The sequence below is a fragment of the Callospermophilus lateralis genome, chromosome 10, assembly GCF_048772815.1.
Source record: "Callospermophilus lateralis isolate mCalLat2 chromosome 10, mCalLat2.hap1, whole genome shotgun sequence".
Classification (NCBI taxonomy): Eukaryota; Metazoa; Chordata; class Mammalia; order Rodentia; family Sciuridae; genus Callospermophilus; species Callospermophilus lateralis.
In genome coordinates this window covers 57,387,836-57,404,045 of record NC_135314.1, presented here as the reverse complement: position 1 = coordinate 57,404,045, position 16,210 = coordinate 57,387,836, and the positions used below count along the sequence as shown (strand labels likewise).

The 16,210-nt window shown below is 34.3% G+C and overlaps 1 protein-coding gene across 4 annotated transcripts in view; it reads left to right on the top strand.

Annotated features, from left to right (window-relative positions):
- The window catches only part of Stxbp5l (syntaxin binding protein 5L), a 326,234-nt gene extending 310,568 nt beyond the window's left edge, over positions 1-15,666 (top strand). For all 4 annotated transcript variants that reach the window (XM_076867719.2, XM_076867717.2, XM_076867718.2 and 1 more), the window contains 5 exons: positions 3,651-4,011; positions 9,428-9,593; positions 12,059-12,170; positions 14,693-14,913; positions 15,625-15,666. In XM_076867719.2, coding sequence (XP_076723834.2) covers positions 3,651-4,011; positions 9,428-9,593; positions 12,059-12,170; positions 14,693-14,913; positions 15,625-15,666 — 902 coding nt within the window. The remainder of the gene's footprint in view (positions 1-3,650; positions 4,012-9,427; positions 9,594-12,058; positions 12,171-14,692; positions 14,914-15,624) is intronic.
- Positions 15,667-16,210: the final 544 nt, after the last annotated feature.

Here is a 16,210-nt window from a genome sequence, read left to right as displayed (position 1 = left end):
TGATCATACTTTCTCCCATACTCAACAAAACTACCTTCATATAGGTGACCACTGACTTAATAAGTAAATCCAACGGTAAATTCTCAGGCCACATCTTACTTGACATATCTGCAATCTATTATATAAATTACCAATTCTCTCTACCTTATAACACTCATTTAGATTAAAGACCTTTATATTTATCTGTTTTTCTTACTGTGGTCCTAACTGTTCCTTCTCAGTCTTCTTTATTGGTTCTTTCAATTCATTGCACTGGATTTAAAACAACATAATGCCCCAAGACTGACTCCTTTAACTTTTTCTCTTTTCTCTTTACATTGAAGCCCTAGAAGTGCCGCAGTCTGTCTGGGCACAAAATAACCGAGCCACCACAAAAACTTGTAGATTCCAACAGCAACTCTTTATTCCCGAACTCTCACCGACACTCTACAGGCACTTTCTGGGAAAATACACTCTCTCCACCAGGCTCTGTGTACCAATTCTCTCTGAACCCCGCGAGAACTCAACAGGAACTCAAGGAGCGGGCGCCTGAGGCAGCAGGATATGCCCTAATCCCAGCAGGATCTGCCCTAAACCTGGAGCCGCCCTATTCCAGCAGGATCCACCCTAAACCTGAAGCCACCCTATTCCAGCAGGATCCACCCTAAACCCGGAGCCACCCTAATCCCTGAGCAGGGTCACCTTTCAACCCAAAATTGCCATGCATCATTCCTACTTGGCTATGGCTCTCAGCATAGAAGAAATTATCCAACCTCATGATTTTAAATGCATTTATAATCTGATGTATCATATGTTTTTATTTGTATTTATATTTATAGTTTGGACCTGTTCCCAAATTCCTGACACAGGAATCTAGATATTTGACATCTTCTTGGTTATCTAATAAACACCTGAAACTTAACATGTCCAAAACTGAGCTTCTGATATTTCTCTTTTTTCCACAGTATTTCCTATATATTCATTGTCAGCTCTTCTTCAAGATGCTCAGATCAAAAACATCAGAATCATCCTTGTTCTCTGTTTCTTTCCTATCTTAAATACAATTTATTAGCAAACCCTACTGGCATAACTTTCACAATGTACTCAGATCCTGACATTTCTTACTATATCTACTGTTACATCTAGTTCAAGAGGGCTATATTTATTTTCCACCTGGATCATTATGTTAATCTCTTCACTGCTCTCCTTTTTTCCAACTTTGACACCCTTTAGAATATGCCCATGAGAAAGAATGATCCTGTTAAATGAAATTTAAGTTATATCACTCCAAGTAAAAGTCTAAGTCTTTAGCATGTCCTACAAGAACCTGCATAATCTGGCACCACTCTGTCTATCTGATTGTATCTCCTATGAGGCTTCCCTTTGTCATTCTAGAGAATCAAGATCTATAGATTCTGAGATTTTACTCTGTGTGCAAGTTAATAAAGATAGGTTGCCAGTTTCACGGATGCTGATGCAAGGTATACAACTCCTATGGCAGAGACAAAGGATAATTTATTACTCACAGAAATCAGAAAAGCAGTAATTTGAGCTGGGGTTTTTTTGAGCCCTAATTACCATGGGATGATGCAAAGAAACCTTCACATTAGTATTAGTCTGCTATAGGAAACAAATTAGAAACCAAAGCAGCAGTTTTGACAAGGGCAGCTCAATGAAAAAAAAAATGTCATTTTAATGCCATCAGTGTATAAGCATTGGGAATAAGTAAAAATGTCTTCTAAAATATGGGTTTCTTGACTTTTTAACCTACTTTGTGCCATGCCTACATCAAGGATGCAAAGATATTCATATAGTTATATTGATGTAATGATAAGGTTATATTAAGAAATGTATTACTAGAAGTTTCATCATGTGAACATCATACAGTGTACTTACACAAACCTAATGTCATAAGTCAATCAGATGTGGCCTCTTGATGCAACCAAGAGACTTAGTAAACACAAATTATATGAGGCTGCTGTCACCATAACACAGCATATTGTTTTACAGTAAACATTTTTTATGGAGTAAATTGAAGCAATGACAAAGAAGTAGAGTATTATAGTAAATACTTAGAGCCGTAATATTGTCATTTATTATCATTATCAAGTATTACATACTGTGCATAATTGTATTGCTACTCTCCTATGCAATTGGCAGCACAGTAGATCTACACCAGCATCACCATAACAACATGAATAATATATTATGATGGCTGGAGCATACTAGGTGATAGGAATTTTATAGCTCCATTATACATATTTTATAGCTTCATTGACTGAATTATACGCCATTATATGACCCATGTCACTACTTATAAAAATTTCTCTGTAGCAGGTAGTTATGAAAAGATAATTTTGAAAATGTGGTTTTACAGAGTAGCATACATTTTGGCATCTTTTTATACAAGGGGTTTTGAGAGAGCTGTTATTTTATACCTTGACCCTATACTAAGCACCTAAACCCCACAACCCTATCCTCTCAGTTCTAGGATTTGTACAGGTTATTTAGTTTTCAAGTGGATTTTAAAATACAGTTGAGATGTTAGATCATCTAATATTACTTTGAATTTTATAATTTTTAAGGTGTTTAAATTATAAGAAAAAGTACTTCCTAAATAGAATGTGTTTTCATCTACCACCTTTCCCTTTTAAGTATCTGTCACACTATATATCACTATATATATATAAATGTATACATATATATACATATATATACATATATATATATATATATACACACATACATACACACATATACATATACATACATACATACATACATACATATACATACATATATACTTGAAATATATCAGCCTGGGTTAACACCCTTACTCTACATAATATGAAAGGACAAAATAAAAAAGGGCTAGTAGAATACTGTTTAGAGGATAGTCCAGCCTAAGTTACCTCCTTAGGTCTATAGAATACAGTCTTCTGAGACCAGTAAAAATCACTAATAAGTAGTGATCTGGTGTGGATAATCAACCTTGAAGAATCCAGGTAAATGAATGCTTTTTCTGAATTCAGATGCATAGGCTTGCCTGAGAGCTGAAGGTAGTTATTTTTAAAGGTTTTTGTTATTCATACAATTAAAATTTCTAGCATGAACTCCAGATATTGAAATTTCATGACATTAATTGAGTGTTCAATGTCAGGAAAAGAAAAAAGAAACATATATTAGTAAATGAACCTATAAAATAAGAAAAGAGAATCAGATGATATAATTATTTTTCTGTTGAAATTATTTCAATAAATGAAAGTTATGCATTTTTCAATTTGTCTTTTATAAAATGATTTTAAAGTGGATGATATAAAATAATGAAAAATCCTGAATTAGCAATCAAGAAATCAGAATTCTAGTCAGAGCTCAGTCACTAATTTGCTATGTGACCTGGCCCAACTGTCATCATCTTCTTGGATCTGTTTTCCCATTTAAATGAGAGAATTTGACAAGTTAATGTCTTAGGTTCTTTTTAGGCCTAATATTCTATGATTCTAAGTTAATGCAATGGATGAACTAAAAAATTTACTGATCTATGTGTATTCATGCAATACGATGATACTATAAACACAAATTATCATAATATAAATGTTTATTGCCCACAGATGAATAAAAGCTCTTTTAGAAAGAATTTATGTGCCAGTGATGTGAAATTGTTTTTATAGGTACATTCCTCTCATTGAAAGGAGCTGTACTAACATTTTCCTGTATGGACCGAACTGGCGGATTAATGCAACCGCCATATGAAGTTTGGAGGGATCCAAATACCACAGATGAAAATGAAAAAACTTGGAGAAGGAAATTGGTCATGAACTACTCCTCTTCATACCAAGAAATAGGAGATCATCAGTATACAATAATTTGCTCAGAAAAACAAGCCAAAGTCTTCTCACTGCCTTCTCAGACTTGCCTTTATGTTCATAACATCACCGAGACATCTTTTATACTGCAAGCAAATGTAGTGGTCATGTGCAACAGTGCCTGTTTGGCATGCTTTTGTGCTAATGGGCATATCATGATAATGAGGTACTTGCCTTCTTTATAAATTATCTGGTAATTATAACAAAACCAGCAAGTATAATCCTAAAAAGTATATGATTAATGTGCAAGATGTTATCAAGAAGCAACCTGAGATCATGTTTTAATTATGTTTGTAAATATTTGTTGTTTAACAATCTGATGAGAGTTTGGGGGTTTGTGGTGTGTTCTGTTGGGATTTTTTCCTTAAACAATACTTAATTCTGTGAATTAAATATATATTTTTAACTGGCATAAAGAAATCTAAGGAAAGAATGATGTTCCAGTCACTCATATAGTCATTCAACAAACATTTACTGAGTATATTTAGCTTCCAAATGCCATGCTAGCACTGGAAATAAAAGATGAATAAGCTACAGGGAAATTAAGCTGTTACTTTTACTATATAGTTCATAAAAGAATATTTTTTAATTTATTGGTTCTTTAGTTATACATGCCAGTAGAATCCATTTTGATATACTAATAAGAATATTAAACAGAGTTTCACCTGATCCTTATTGCTATTCTAGGACACATGAAAGTAAAGTATTATTTGCATACTTCATTTTACATGCTAATAAATTGAATTTGAGGTTGAAAGTCTAGGAAAAAATGAGGCAGCACTGAGAAATATAATAAAAATCATCATACACTTAAAAAATAAGTTGTCAGCTCATCAACAGTATATTTCATCTTACTATTAGTGAAATCAAATAAAATTTGTAAGACATTGAGATATTATAACTTTATGAATTCTGCAGATAATAAGAACAGTTAAGAAGTCACTGTTATTCTTTTTCATTCTCCCCTAGTTCAAAAGACATTAAAATGGTTAAGCATTGTACTGGACCTATAAACAATATAGAAATTAGCAAAATATATTCCTAACCCTTAAGAAGCTTACCATCTAATTGGGAGATAAGACATATACACAAGAAATTATAATGCATAATTTGGGCACAGAGGCTCAAACTGCTCAGAAGGCTAAGGCAGTAAGATCACAAATTCAAGGATAGCCTAGGCAACTTAGCTATACCCTGTCTCAAAATAAAAAATTACTTTTTTAAAAAAGGGTAATGTATTGGGCTGAGGATGTAGCTCAGTAGTAGAGGGCCCCTGTGGGTTTAATCCCTGTACCACAAAAATTGTAAAAAAATATATAAATTCAACAGAGGAAATATGAAATTGAATTTTCTGTTGATAAAATCGGTCCCTGGAGTTCAAAGCCGTAGTATAGTTAAGCATGAATTATAAAGGAAGAGTCATTGGGAGGAAAGTAACCTAGAGAGGTAGATGGGGGGAAATTGTTGAGGACTAATTGATATAAGAAATATGGTTTTAAAGCACATGATTAACCTCTATTCATTAGGAAATATCTGTGGAGGGGGAGCTTGTGATTGACTTTTGAATTGAAATGATAACTATATAAAAGGCAAGGAGGAGAAACTGTGAGGGATTATGGAGGGAAACTTGCTGTGTGTAAAGCTGTTTAGTTATGAAAGGTAATGGAAGCTGTTAAATTTGGGGGTTAGAAGAGAACTTAAGGTTATTTTTTTTAATTTGGATATTAGTGGTGCTGTTAGCAAATATGAAAGCCAGGCACATTTGGAAAAGTTATGATAATGAGAAGTTTGAGAATGAATTGAAAATAAATATTTGAAATTTGAGGTATAGATGTCATCCAGCAGAAATTTATCAAGAAATATAGAGTCTGGACTTTTAAAAACATATTGGAAGTCTTCTGTGTGAATACATTAGTAGTTATGACAGTGACTGAGATAATCAAAAAAGGTAGAACAAAAAGTAAGGAAGAACAGACTGAGCTGAGCTTAGGAACTTGGGGCTCTCTCTACATTTTATACTATGAAAGAAAGAAGAGCATCCAGCAAAGGAGATTGAGAATAAGTCACCAGAAAGAAAGGGATAGGACCAGAATGGTTATAACTTCATGAAATAAAAAAGAGGGAATCGTGTCAAAAGAAAGGAGGTGGGGTCAAAAGATAGCCAAATATAACAAAGAGGTCAAGGAATCTAGATACAAGAAAAACATTAAATCTTGCCACTACTTGGATATTAATGCCTTTAAGAAAGCAAGTCTTAGGTACATGGTGGAGGTAATTTGAGGCAGGTATATAGATGAGAGATTGGTAAAGAATAACCTATGGACCAAAGCTACCCCATCTCATATCTGATTTGTACAACCTGCAAGCCACAGATAGTGTTTACATTTTTAAATGGTAAAACACTTCATGATATATGAAAATTAAGTAAAATTCAGATACTTATAAATGTAGTTTTTTGGGAATACAGCCACACCCATCTGTTTGTAAATTGGTCAGGGCTATTTTTGCACTGCATACTCTAAAACATTTACTATCTGGTCCTTTACCCCTATTATAGATTATTCTGTCAGAAAATTTTGTTTTTTAAAATATTTTTTAGTTGTAGATGGTCACGATAGCTTTATGTTATTTATTTAATTTTTTATGGTGCTGGGGATCGAACCCAGTGTCTCACGCATGCTAGGAAAGCACTCTACCGCCAAGTTATAGCCCCAGCCCCAAATTTTGTGTTTTAAAAAAGAGAGATGAAAGATGGAAAGGAGTTCAAGGTTAAAACTAGACTTTGACAGTTTTTAAATTTGGGAGACATGAACAAATTTTTGAGGTATAGGGAAATACTTGGGAAAAATGATCATTTTGTGGTCAGTTCATCTTCTTGTATATTTCTGATCATTTCTCTCTTTGTCTGATTTTTCCTTTTTTTCAAACTAGTTTTAAATATTTCCAATGAAGGTTATTTCATCTTGTTTGAAAATGACATTTAACTCAGTTTCGAAAAAAAAAAAACTGTACATTTGTGTGTGTTTTAATGTTTATTTTCATGCGCGCGCGCGCACACACACACACACACACACACACACACACTCCCCTTCTCTAAGCTACCATTTAGTCACTCAAAAATTGTCTCACTTTAAATCTTAAATTATGTCAGAATTTTAGCTTAATGATGATTATTTTAACCTGTTTCTGTAAAATTTTATTATTTCTAAGATGTTATCCTATATATCTCAAAATTCTATTTAAATTAATATGTTCTATCATCTATATGAGGTGAGAGATTTCTTAATAAATGAAAAACAAGCTTTTAAACATCAGGCGTCATTGGGAAAACAATATTTCAGTCTCCCTCGGTAAAAGCTGCTTTACATGATAGTGGCTACTTTGATATTATGTCATAATGAAAACTTGTCATAATGTTTTCCTGAGGATACTTAAAAATATTTGAAAAGGAAATAGTTTTGACATTATTTTAGTAATACATAATGTATAGCTAAGAAATGATGATATGTACTCTGCTGGGTGGATTGAAGAACTGAATCCTACAAATTGATCTGTTCCTGGTCTTCTTTACTTTCCCATGCTGAGTATATACCCAGAATCTTTCCAGACCCTGTCAGAATGTAACTGTCCTGAGCCCTGTCTCCTCAAGTCCTAGTTTCTGATAGGTGGAGGCAGCTAATGATTGGTTGTTACGGTCCAAATGTACCCAGAAAGAAAGAATATGAGGGCTGAGGTTGTGGCTCAGTGGCAGAGCACTTGCCCCTCACATGTGAGACACTGGGTTCCATCCTCAGCACCACATAAAAATAAAACAAAATAACGATTTTTTTTAAAAAAAAAGAATATGAAAGATTTATCTATATGAATTCTCAAACATAGCCACTTTTAAGAACCCCCTTTGGTTAACGGACTCTGATTTTTTTATTAAAGTGCCTCTGAATAGAAGAAACTTTTTTCAGTTTTAAAGCTAATTGTTTTCTAATCCTTAGCAATTAACTTGCTCTTTCACTTTTCCTACCTAAAGTGATTGTACCTTTTCAAATTTTCTTTTCTTGACTCATTTATGTTGCACACCCTAGACAATGTAGCCTATCAGAAAGGTCAGCAGAATCTCTCCCAACCCACCTATTAATTTGATTGAATTACAGATATCTGTTTAACTGATTTTGTTTCAGACTCATATCTTAAGGGGTTTAGCTACCTGAAGGGTTATAACAGATTAATTACAATATCTTTTTTATAAATTTCAGATAATTTATTTTTACTAAATCTTTGAAGTTCAGAGTGTAATTTATACTTTAAAACACATCTCAATTCAGACTAGCCATGGATCAACCGCATATTATTCACATGTATTTAGTTAGTGGCCAAAATATTGGGCAGTGCAGCCCTGGAATCTCAGGAAAACGCTTATTCCAATAACATAGATTTCAAGTGCCATTTTATAAAATAAAGTTTGAGGGTCAAAAGTCTAGTTACAAACTACCTTGATAAGGGAGATCAGTATCTTTTGAGGTTCTGGTTTTATGATCTGGGATCATTTAAAATTTTTGAGCACACTTAGAATTAGTAGAATGATTTCAAAACTTGAGACTTAATTACAAGCCCCACTCCCACTTTTGACATTAGAGGTATGATTAAAAATCAGTAAAAGTGGTTTTATTTTCTTCAGTGGCTCATAAAACTGGTTCTAACAACAGTATCCAAAAGGACATTCTGAGAACTATTTTAGCAAATTTATAGCTACAGCATTAGGATTAGGATGTAGCCATGGAGTAAACTACATCAAATCTGTGGTATTCATTTGGATGTACAAATTCTGATCTATTATTGATACCTTATTCTCATTCCCTTACAGCCTTGGCTGGGTTTAATTATTAATTGTGCCTTCAGTGCAGATGCCCTAAGTTATAGGTAATTTCAGAGGGAATAAAGGAAGAGGAAGCAAAGCCACTCCATTCCCAGGCACAGTGAATTGAACCCACTCTGTGTTAAAACTTCTTCAAAGTCAGGAGTTCTGCCTAAAAGAAAGACAGTAGACCAAGTATGCAGTCAGATACATTCTAGCATCTCTGACATAACCAAAGGCTATAATCATATGAAGAGAACCCATGGAATGCTGCAAAAACATCCCAGAGATTGCTGGTCCCTTCAAGGGCATTGTTAAGCATCTGTGGATTAAGATAGAACTTTGCCCGTGATTTTTTTTTGGAGGGCAGGGGCAGCAGGGATTATACCCAGGGGTGCTTCACCACTGAGCCATATCCCCAGCCCTTTTTTATATTTTATTTAGAGACAGGGTCTTGCTGAATTTCTACGTGCCTCACTAAATTACTGAGACTGGCTTTGAACTTATCATCCTCCTGCCTCAGCTTCCTGAGTTCCTGGAATTACAGGCGTGCACCACCATGCCCAGCCCTTTTTTTTGTGTGTGTGAATTTGTGTGAAAGCCTATTAACACTGAGCCTTCAAGAGAATAAATGAAATAACCATAAAATAATGTTTTTTAAATTACTGTTTTATGTTAGGAAATGCTTTTTTCAACTTGAATATGGAATGTGGATTTACTTTTTTCCTTTTAGCCTACCTAGTCTTCGCCCAATGTTGGATGTTAATTATTTGCCACTGACAGACATGAGGATAGCACGGACATTTTGTTTTACCAATGAAGGGCAGGCTTTGTATCTTGTCTCTCCTACTGAAATTCAGCGGTTAACATACAGCCAGGAAATGTGTGATCATCTACAGGTAGGTCAGGTGCATTTATTTTTTTTTTAAATGGAGAGGTTGTAAAATGAAAGGGATGTCTAAAAGCTAAAATATTATTGGGTTGTACAATAAATATGCCTTTCTTAGGACAAATCTTTAATATATATTCTTTATGACCCTGTCAACTTCTGGTACAATTCTAGGTATGCACAGAAATAATAAGAAAGAGAAAGAATATGAAGATCTTTAATTTTAACAGTTAAATATTTTTATTTTATTGTTTGCATTTGCCTGTTGAGTGTCTCTGGAAAAATTATTTCCTTCTATATAGGAAATATGTATGAACACATGAAAGTTTGTATCCAGTTCAGGGAGTTCATAGGCTTTTAAAAAAAAAACTTAATCTTGATCAAGGGCCACAAAAATAACCATGCTGATTAGAATTGGATATTTGTCTTTGTACATGGTGGTAAGCACAGCCTAGAAACAGGAGAGATATAAAAGCTTATCTAATCTTGCATAAGAATGGTCACAGAATTTTAAGAGAATCTTCAAGATTTAACTGGCTCAATACCTTTACTTTACAAATTAAAAAATCAAAATCATTCATTATAATGTAGAGATTACGAGTATAAATGTTGAATTATTTGTGCTATACTTGAATCCCCTTTTGTGTGACCTTGGGCATTTTATTTAACCTACCTATATGTGCTACCTTGGAGCATTATTACCAGAATTAGGTAAGAATTTATATAAAGCAATGAGCAGGTAGGTCATTGATGATGACCAATGAGCACAGTGCTGGAATATATAAATCTTGTATTATGATCATTATATTGTTATTCAACAAATATTTAGGGAGTTTTTATTGTGTGTCTTGGACTTTGCAGGGTTCTAGAAATACAACAATAAGCACACAAATCCCTGTTTGCTAGGTAGAGAGATAAGTGAGCAAATATTCTATGGAAAATGCTATGTATATATCTGCACCAGTACTAGGGAGACAAAAGAAGTGCATTTGGGTTGATGAGAAGAAAGAAGGGCTGGGGTTGTGGCTCAGTGGTAGAGCACTTGCCTAATATGCGTGAGGCACTGGGTTTGATTCTCAGCACCACATACAAATAAATAAAATAAAGGTCCAACAACAACTAAAAATATTTAAAAACAAAAAGAAAGAAAGGAGGGAGTACTTAGAGAAATTTTGTGGGCACAACTGACTTCTGAAGGGTAAGTAGGAGTTGTTCAGGTAAATTGATGGCTAGGGATAAAAAAGGTAGATATCCTAAACAGTAGTGGTATAGGTATGAAAGCCTCAGGATCCAGGAAACTGCCAAGAAAGTTCAGCATTGGGAAGTGAAGATTTGAGGGGTGGTGCTGGAGAATTAGTCAAGAAAAGCTCTAGGAGCACCTTGTAAGATCCATAAGGAACTGAGCATTTATCCTAAGAGGTACAGGAAGTCATTAAAAAAACTTGAGCAGATTTGGTTGATAGTATGGCAATTAGTTTTGAGGAAGCAAAACTGAAGCTGGGGAGAATAATTAGGAGTCTCTTTACAGTAAAGTTCAAGAATTGCATTGACCCAAAATAAAGGAACAAGCAGTTATGATGAAGAAAAGTTAGCAGATTCAAGAGCTATAAAGTGTAATCCATTGTCTTTGAGGGTTATTAGTCATAGGAATGAGGAAAAGCAAGGAATTTTTCTTCCTTGGGAAACTGAATAGAGGGTACTCTCTCCAAAGAGTAGGACTTCTAGGAAGAAAAACACAGGGCTGGTGAGGAGAGGTGAAGAGAGATGATGAAGTTAGTCAAACTGGAAGTTCATTGACAAACCAATGCCTCCTGGTCTTGGTTTCTTCCTCCGTACGGATGGTTCTTAAATGTTGTGCTGCTTTAAAAAGACTTGAAAAGCAAGATAACCAGAGCACATCTAGGTCAATTCTGATTTAGTAATTGTAGAAGATTTGCATTTCTAATGAGATATTTTCCCAGTCATTCTAAGACTCACCAAATACTGAGAATGACCTTGCCATACCTATTTTGAATTATTTCAATGATTTTTAACTATGGCATAATTTTGTATAATATAAAAATAGATCTAGCCTTCACTGAAGCCTTCTTATTTCTAAGGGAAGTCCATTCATGGTTCAGGGAAAGGAACCAGGATAGGAAAGAGGCTGTGGTAATTTTAACAGCCTCAAATATCTAAATTGGTAGTCACTGATCATACATGGAAATTAATCTGAGAGGGAATATATTGATTTTCCATGCTAGATATCAATAGGAGACAAAATAGAAAAAGGAAAATTTTAGAAAATCAGTTACTGTAGAAATGAAGGAAAGAAAATGGAAAAGAAATGCTAAGGTAAGAACTATGAGCAAAGCAAAAATCAGCAGGAAAAGCAGACTGTCTTTCATGATATACTCTTTTACCACAGTGTTATCTTTTTATCTGTTAAGTCATTCTTAGTTTTATAATGCTTTTTTTCCTTTGAATTTGGTACAGGACATGCTAGGAGATTTGTTTACTCCTATAGAGACACCAGAAGCTCAGAATAGAGGCTTTCTTAAGGGACTGTTCGGTGGAAGTGGACAAACATTTGACAGAGAAGAGCTTTGTGAGTAAATTCCTAATTACAGAAATGCATCTCAGAATGGAAGACATGATATTGTGTGTGTATAGTTTAATATGGGATCTCAAATTCTAGGTTATGTGCCTTTTCTTCTATTATTTTGTGTGTGTACATTATAATTTCACGCAGCAGTGGGTTTCGTATAACAGTCACACATGCATATGACATGGTTTGTTCAGTTTCATTTCCTAGTACATTCCCTATTACTCCCTCCTGTCTCTGATTCCCATTGTCTACCTCTACTGGTCTTCCTTCTTTTTTTTAATTTGTGAATTATAATTATACATAAAAGTGGGATTCACTGTTTTATATTTCTATATGAACATAACAGTAATTTGGTTGATTTCAGTGGTGGTCCATCCCCCCCTGCCCTCCCCTATTCCCTCCCTCTCCATCCCCTTACTGTACTCTATTGGTCTCATTTCTATTTTCATAACATCTCTTTTTTATTCCCTTTTCCTCTCTAGTTTGCACATATAAGAAAAAGCATTCAAAACTTGACTGAGTCTATCTTATTTCATTTGGCATGATGTTCTCCATTCCATCTATTTACAAACAAATGACATAATTTCGTTCTTTATATGACTGAGTAAAACTCCACTGTGTATATATACCATGTTTTCTATGTCCATTCATCTATTGATGGACAGCTGGGCTGGTTCCACAACTTGGATATTGTGAATTGCACTGGTAGAAATATTGGTATGCATATATCACTATAGTATGCTCATTTTAGTTCTTTTGTATAAAAAACAAGGAATGGAATACTGGGTCATATGGTGGTTCCATTCCTAGTCTTTTGAGGAATCTTCCATTCTGATTTTCACTGTGGTTATACTAATTTATAGTCCCACCAATAATATATACCTTTTTTTTTCAATATCCTTGCCATCTTACTTCTGTCTTAAAAGTTTGAATATTTGTTTCCTTCTGTACCATGAAAATTATTTGTTTTCTAGACATGAATAAAATTAGCCACTTTATATTAGAAAATAGTTTAGTAAAAATGATATGTATAATTCAAATAAATAACAAGCCAGCTAATAAATGTCTCACTTTTGTAGGTAGAGCATATCTGCATGACAAGGTGAAGACATTTAGTTATTAAAGTTGGAAAAACAAAGTTTAATCTGCCTGCCTATAATCACTACTGGGAAACAAATTTTTTAAATTCATAATGCAAGGTCTATCAATGTCACAGAATAAACTATTTTAAAATTCTATCAGGCAAACTGATGAACAATAATCAAAAATCAATAGGAAGATACTAGAGAACATTTTCATAGACAAGATGAGAATATATTTTCCAGAATATGCCATTTGGTTCCACATATTAAAGTTCTCTTGAACTTTTAACTATGCAAAAAGATCTAGGTGCTATCATACAGTGGAATATTGTTTGGTCACAAAAAAAGAATCAAATATTAATACATGATACAACATGTATAACATGTTCTAACTTTGGAAAAAATCATGCTAAATCCAAGAAAACCAAAAAGGTCACATATTGTATGATTGATTCATTGATTGTTGAAAAGCTGGGAATCAAACCTGGGGCCTTGTACATATTAAGCAAGTGCACTACCACTGAGCTACTATGATACCATTTATATGAAATGTACAGAATAGGCAAATTCATAGAGACTGAAAATAGATCAGTGGTTGCCTGGGCAGGGAGAGAATAAACAGTGACTACTAGTGGGCTCAAGGTTTCTTTGTGGCATAATAAAAAATTCTAAAATCAGATAGTGGTGATAGTCAAAAAACTTTGTGAATACACTAAAAACCACTGAATTGTATGCTTTTTGTTGAAAAGGAAAATTCTATTATATGTGAATTATATCTCAAAAAGCCTCTTGTTTTTAAAATTTTAGATTCTATTCCAATATTATATCATTAGAAATGTTCACTAAATTTCTGCCAAGACAGCTGATTTTAATAAAAACTTTTTTGTCTCTTTAGAATGGAATGAAACTAAGCTCTGTAGTTGACTGGGAAATTTTTACTCATTTATGAAGTCACAAAATTTCAACATATGTAAATTGATATCCATCACTTATAGCCATTCTCTAGAGGGATAAAGAGGGGAAGAGAGAGAACCTGAGGCCTACAAGCTGATACATCAGGATGAACAGAGAAGGTTGGAATAAGGACTTGGGCAGAAATGTGATAATTGCTTAATTTATCAGGCTCAGACAGGAACAGACATTAGTATGGACTAAATGTGAAGTCTCATGTTTTCAGAATTCCAATTCAGCCATGCCAAGAAATGCAGTTGTGCCATACTGTATGAAACACCACATGTACACATAAACACACACACACACACACACACACACACACACGTACACAGAGACATTAGTAATGATATTTCCCTGTCTCTCTCTTTCTCATCACTCCTCCAATGAAAATTACGACAGCAGAACTTAAGCATTTTGTTTTGGCGACAACCTTGACTATTTGAATTGCTGACAGAATGTTTTAATTGCTATGTCTTGAATTTCCAGTTGGGGAAGCTACAGCAGGAAAAGCATCTCCAAGCCTTGCACAGCACATTCCTGGACCAGGTGGTATAGAAGGGATGAAAGGCGCTGCTGGAGGTGTCATGGGAGAGCTGACCCGCGCCCGGATTGCACTTGATGAGAGAGGACAGAGACTAGGCGAGCTGGAAGAGAAGACTGCAGGCATGATGACCAGCGCAGAAGCATTTTCCAAACATGCACACGAGGTAAGCTGATTAAATACATAAATGTTTAAAGTTACCACCAGTGAGGAGACCTGTAAGTCCTGTTCAAGAAAGCTTAAACGAGATGCCACATGAGTAATCCTATAACCAAATATTATGATTTCCCCCACTTTGGGGAAATACTTTTTTAAATACTGTAAAATATATTAATAAATACTTATTTACCTCAAGGGATAATCAAAGAAAATTATCCATTGGTTCTAATACACTGATCTGTATTGTGCATCAACTGCTTAAAAAGTGTGTAGGTAGATGATGCAAGACCCACAGGAAGGTGGGAGGGGCAGCAGTAGAGGCTGGAATCCACGCCTTCCATTTTGTCTCTGGTCATTAAAAATCATTTCCTGTCAGGTGAATCTTTATATCTTGATTTAATGTATGTTTGTGTTTTTTTTTAAAAAAAAAAAAAAAAAAAGAACACTTTCTGGGGCTGGGGATATGGCTCAAGCAGTAACGCGCTCACCTAGCATGTGCGGGGAATAAATAAAGATGTTGTGTCCACCAAAAACTGAAAAATAAATATTATTTTTAAAAAAACTCTTTCTGACATGCACTTCAACCCACAAAATAAAACAAGCTTTATTGTAAGTTTTGAGATTTACTTAGTCATGATTAGCTCAATCTGGACTTGCTTTGAATAGAACTTTCATTGATTTTTTAAGCAACTTTTGATGACTGTTTTTTTCTTTGCAGTTAATGCTGAAATATAAGGATAAGAAATGGTACCAATTCTGAACTCCTTAAGAAGAGCTGTGCCTGCTTTGAGAAACCATTATTCAGGGAAACCAAATTTATTCCCAGCATCATTATTCAACTGCTAGAAGCCAGTTTCTTCTATAAAATGTTCCATCACAATCCATCTGAAGTTATCATAAAGGAGACTTATCAAAGACACTGTACAACCCAAAGGCTGGAACCCTGGTTAAAAATCCCAAGATAATGGCTGAATTTGTCTTTTCCCATGTGGAATGGAGCTATCATCTTAGCATGTAATTTGCTAAGGATTTACATTTAGGAACTGCGGGAAGTCCTTTTGATTTGAAAATTCCTGTACAAACAAAAGCATTAATGCACTTAATGAAAAAAAAATCTTTGCATGATAAATTAACATCTTTAGAGGAAAAGAAAAAAAGCATGTTGTGACAGAAGAAAAAAAGAATTATGGTAAACTATTTTTATAAATTGGGCCACACTCAACAATTTAAAAGTCTGCATTAGAAGACATCAATGCATTTCAAGTATATTTGCCATACCCAACTGAAAAGGAAAACAAAAACCC